At 65.7% G+C, this 4,980-nt stretch overlaps 1 protein-coding gene across 2 annotated transcripts; it reads left to right on the forward strand.

Moving 5' to 3' along the window:
- LOC110484254 (uncharacterized) lies at positions 1-3,943 on the forward strand. Of its 2 annotated transcripts, none has more exons than XM_021554784.3 (14): positions 1-271; positions 339-499; positions 596-755; positions 898-1,068; positions 1,146-1,237; positions 1,329-1,486; positions 1,571-1,674; positions 1,768-1,992; positions 2,106-2,191; positions 2,379-2,515; positions 2,676-2,765; positions 2,879-3,087; positions 3,222-3,428; positions 3,546-3,943. In XM_021554784.3, the coding sequence occupies exons 1-14, from the start codon at positions 53-55 to the stop codon at positions 3,831-3,833; spliced, it is 2,307 nt and encodes a 768-aa protein (XP_021410459.3). In that variant the 5' UTR covers positions 1-52; the 3' UTR covers positions 3,834-3,943. The 2 variants fall into 2 exon arrangements, with proteins under 2 accessions (XP_021410459.3, XP_077644640.1); XM_077788514.1 differs by having other exon boundaries at positions 2,106-2,173.
- The last annotated feature ends 1,037 nt before the right edge of the window (positions 3,944-4,980 follow it).

Here is a 4,980-nt window from a genome sequence, read left to right on the forward strand (position 1 = left end):
GGCCGGGCCGAGCCGAGCCGAGTCGTGCAGATCCCGGGAGCCGAGCCGGGCCATGCCGTGCAAATCCCGGGAACCGAGCCGGGCCGTGCCGTGCGGGGCTCTCCCAGCAGCGGCGCTGGGCCTGCGGCTCTTGGTGCTGAGCGCGGCGCTGGGAGCGGGGGCGGTCCGGGCTCAGCCGCCCCCCTTCCCTTTCCGGGACCCCTCGCTGCCCTGGCAGCGCCGCCTGGACGACCTGCTGAGCCGGCTGAGCCCCACCGAGCTGGTGCTGCAGGTGAGGGGGCGGCGAGACCCCCCCGGGTCCCCCGCGGGACTCCGCGCTCAGCGCCGCTGCCCCGCAGGTGGCGAGGGGGGGAGCGATGGGGAACGGCCCCGCGCCCCCCATCCCGCGGCTGGGCATCGCGCCCTACAACTGGAACACGGAGTGTCTGCGGGGCGACGGCGAGGCACCCGGATGGGCCACGGCTTTCCCGCAGGCGTTGGGGCTTGCCGCCGCCTTCAGGTACCAGCACCGGGGACCGGGGGTGTGGGATGGGACCTTGTGAGACAGGTCCCCCCTTGCCTACGTCGCCCTGACACTCCTGTGCTGTCTCCCCAGCCCAGAACTCATCTACCGTGTGGCCAATGCCACGGCTACCGAGGTGAGAGCCAAGCACAACAGCTTTGCTGCTGCTGGCCGCTACAGTGACCACACCGGGCTCAGCTGCTTCAGCCCTGTCCTGAACATCATGAGACACCCACTGTGGGGGCGGAACCAGGTGCCAGCTTGGGCGGGTGACCCCTGGCTGGGATTGGACCACAAAGGACCCTGGCTGACCAGCTGGACGTGGCCATGACTTGCCAGGCTGTGGGGGTGTGGGGACGGGGCTCCCAGAGGTGACCCACCTGTGCCCTGTACAGGAAACCTATGGGGAGGACCCATTCTTGAGTGGGGAGCTGGCCCGCAGCTTTGTGCAGGGGCTGCAGGGCCAGCACCCCCGTTATGTCAAGGCCAGCGCTGGCTGCAAACACTTCAGCGTGCATGGAGGCCCTGAGAACATCCCCGTCTCCAGGCTAAGCTTCGATGCCAAGGTGAGCACAGCGGGGTGGGGGGTGTTAATAGGGCAGGGGACGCTCCAGGTGCTGACCCCACTCTGTGGTGCTTGCAGGTGCTGGAGCGGGACTGGCGCATGACCTTCCTGCCCCAGTTCCAGGCATGTGTGCGTGCTGGCTCCTACAGCTTCATGTGCAGCTACAACAGGTGCGGAGCGCAGCAAGGGCCATGTGGGCTGGGCTGCCCCTGGCATGGCCAGTGCCCCGCTCTCCCGGCTGCCCCATCCCCTCTCCAACAGGATCAACGGCGTTCCCGCTTGTGCCAACAAGAAGCTGCTGACGGACATCCTGCGTGGCGAGTGGGGGTTTGATGGGTACGTGGTGAGCGACGAGGGGGCTGTGGAGCTCATCATGCTAGGGCACCACTTCACACGCAGCTTCCTGGAGACAGCGGTTGGTGAGCTCACGGGCTGGGCATGGGGTCAGTCCCCAGGCATGGCACAGCCATGATGGGAGTTCTCCCTTCTCCCTGGCACGGCAGCCTCAGTGAACGCTGGCTGCAACCTGGAGCTCTCCTATGGCATGAGGAACAATGTCTTCATGCGCATCCCTCAGGCTCTGGCCATGGGCAACATCACGCTGCAGGTAAGACGAGCAGAGTGGGACCAGGATGTGGGCAGAGAGCCTGGGCTGTCCCTGCCAAGCACAACTGAGGTGTTTGGGTCGGGGTCTCCACAGACGCTGCGTGACCGAGTCCGGCCCCTCTTCTACACACGGATGCGTCTGGGGGAGTTTGACCCCCCAGCCATGAACCCCTACAGCTCCCTGGACCTGAGTGTGGTGCAGAGCCCCGAGCACCGCAACCTCTCGCTGGAAGCTGCTGTCAAGAGCTTTGTGCTGCTGAAGAATGTGCGGGGGACATTGCCCCTGAGGGCCCAGAACTTGTCCAGCCAGCACCTCGCGGTGAGCCCCTGCAAGGTGGTGGGCAGGGGGACGTGACGTGCTGGTTCCACACCCAGGGCACACAGGTGTCACAAAGCTGCTGATGCCCACCCTGACCCCTCTGCCCTCTGCAGGTTGTGGGTCCCTTTGCTGACAATCCCCGGGTACTGTTTGGGGATTATGCACCAGTGCCAGAGCCTCGGTACATCTACACTCCCCGGTGAGACAGTGTGGTCCCACCTCATGTCCCCCTCTCCTGGTCACTGTTCCCCTCTTCTGGCCACTGTCCAGGGGTGCTGCTGGTGCTGCTTGACCCTTGGCTGGTGGCCAGACAAGGGGCCTGTCTCCATTGTGCCCCAACCCTAGGGTACAGCTGCCCCTGTGTCCTTTGCTCTTCCCTGGTGCAGGAGGGGGCTGGAGATGCTGGGGGCCAATGTCAGCTTTGCAGCAGGCTGCAGCGAGCCACGGTGCCGGCAGTATTCGCGGGCAGAGCTAGTGAAGGTGGTGGGGGCAGCTGATGTGGTGCTGGTCTGCCTGGGGACAGGTAGGTGGGAGTGGGAGGGCACTGGGTGGGCACTGCCAGGGGAAGGGGAGTGCTCTGGGAGAGAGGGGTGCCCATGAGCCACCTCTGAGGCTGTCGGTGCCCCTCTGCCCTGTCTGCCCACAGGGGTGTAAGGGGCTTTCCCTTGGCTGTCCCCACCCAGGGGTAGATGTGGAGACAGAGGCAAAAGACCGGAGTGATCTGTCCCTGCCGGGGCACCAGCTGGAGCTGCTGCAGGATGCTGTGCAGGCGGGTAGGGCCTCTGTGGGATCTCAACACACCTAGGTGTTCCCCATCCATGGGACACCCCTGGGCCATCCCAGCAGTGCTGCTACAGGCCTCTCAGTGACAGCCACCTCCCTGCAGCTGCTGGGCGCCCTGTCATTCTGCTGCTGTTCAACGCGGGACCCCTGGACGTGAGCTGGGCACAGGCACATGACGGCGTGGGGGCCATCCTGGCCTGCTTCTTCCCTGCCCAGGCCACCGGCTTGGCCATTGCCAGGGTCCTGCTGGGCGAGGCAGGGGCCAGCCCAGCTGGCCGGCTGCCGGCCACTTGGCCTGCAGGCATGCACCAGGTAAGGCCAGGGCTGCTGGTTGTACCCTTAGCCTTTCCCTGCCTTGGTGGCTGGAGCAGCTGCAGGATGCAGGGCTGTGGTTCTTGCCTGTGCCTGCCCAGCCCTGCCCTGTTCCACTGGCCCTTGTCCCACAGGTGCCACCGATGGAGAACTACACCATGGAAGGACGGACATACCGGTACTATGGGCAGGAGGCCCCGCTCTACCCTTTTGGGTATGGGCTGTCCTACACCACCTTCCGCTATCGGGACCTGGTGCTCAGCCCCCCAGTGCTGCCCCTCTGTGCCAACCTCTCTGTGTCTGTGGTGCTGGAGAACACAGGGCTGCGGGACAGCGAGGAGGTGGGCACAGCTGCTCTGCCCTGATCTGGCTGTGCGGGGTACAGATGTGCCCGAGCTCCCTCTTGCAAGGGGACTGCTGTGGAGTCCCACTGTGCTGACTCCCATCCCTCCATGCAGGTGGTGCAGCTGTACCTGCGCTGGGAGCAGTCATCGGTGCCGGTGCCGCGCTGGCAGTTGGTGGCTTTCCGCCGTGTGGCCATGCTGGCCGGCCAGGAGGCCAAGCTGTCCTTCCAGGTGCTGGCTGAGCAGCGCGCCGTCTGGGCACAGGACTGGCGCCTGGAGCCTGGCACCTTCACCCTCTTCGCCGGTGGGCAGCAGCCGGGCCAGAAGACACGGGCGCCCTCGGAGGTGCTGAGTGCCCGGTTCAGCGTCACTGGCACAACCCGGCCCTTACGCACGTGTTAGCGGCAGGGGTGGGCACGGGGTGCTGGCAGAGAGGAGGGATGCGAGGTACCCCATGTGCCGTGGGCAGTGTGGTGGTTCTCTGCCCTGCAATAAAGCGCTGGTGCTCCGTGGCAGCTGTGTGAGGCCTCCCCTCCATCCTCCCGGCACAACGCTGGCATCTCCCCGGTGCAGGACCACGCTGCTCTTGCCCTGCTCGGTGCTTTCACCCTCCTCCCGTGGTTGTCCCACCCCAAGGCGCTGCTGCAGCCCCACACCCTGCCCGTACCCCACAGCGGCCACGGGGCAGCGGCCGCCCGGTCCCGCGTGTGCTGCGGCCACACGTGCCTGCACCTCCCGCTCTATTTATATATTTATAGCCGCTGGGCTGCTCCAGCGCATTCCCTGTGCGAGGGAGCGGGTGACTGGCAGCCCTGGGAGGCTCGGGAGGGCAGGGGCTGGCCTTTCTTCCCAGGCAGGATTCAGGGAGCGGGCAGGATGCTGCAGGGAAGGGGGCAGTGGTTGGAGCGACCAAGCCCTGCGCTAGCCCGAGGGACAGATCCAACCCTGCAGCAGCTGCAGCTCGGGGGCTATGGAGCAGGGCTGGGATGTGATTCCGGCAGCAATGCTGGCGGGGAGCCGGAGCTGGGCAGGAACTCCTCCGGATGGTGTTGGAAGACTGTGATCTCCTCCAAGGCCGGAGGCCAAGGTGGGGGTGGTGGGGAGCGCGTGGGGCTGCCCAGGCCTGACCCCATGACATCAGGACACTAATTACAGATGCGGCTTGGGATAATTACAGAGCAGGCGCGAGCTGTGGCAGGGCAGGGCGCAGCCTGCTGTGGCTCAGCCCATTGCTGGCCCATTTGTCACTGACACCCACAGGGGATTGTCCTGCAGCAGCTGGGATTTGCCATGGGCTGTGGTGTAGCCCCATGGCAGCATGCTGGGGGTCTGGTTGTTGCCCTGGCATGCTGCTGGAAATGGGTTCCTATTGCATGCCTCCACCCCAGGACAGGACACAGGGACACACACTCATCCCCAGGGTCACTGCCCCACGGCTGGTGGGAATCAGCTGGAGTCTTTTGGGGACAGGGATGCAAATCAGCCCTTGTGTCAGAGCAGCAGGGTGGGAGCAGCCTGGGGCCAGGGCAAAGTCCTGGGGCTGAGGAGA

The sequence above is a fragment of the Lonchura striata genome, chromosome 26 (assembly GCF_046129695.1).
Source record: "Lonchura striata isolate bLonStr1 chromosome 26, bLonStr1.mat, whole genome shotgun sequence".
NCBI classification, from domain to species: Eukaryota; Metazoa; Chordata; class Aves; order Passeriformes; family Estrildidae; genus Lonchura; species Lonchura striata.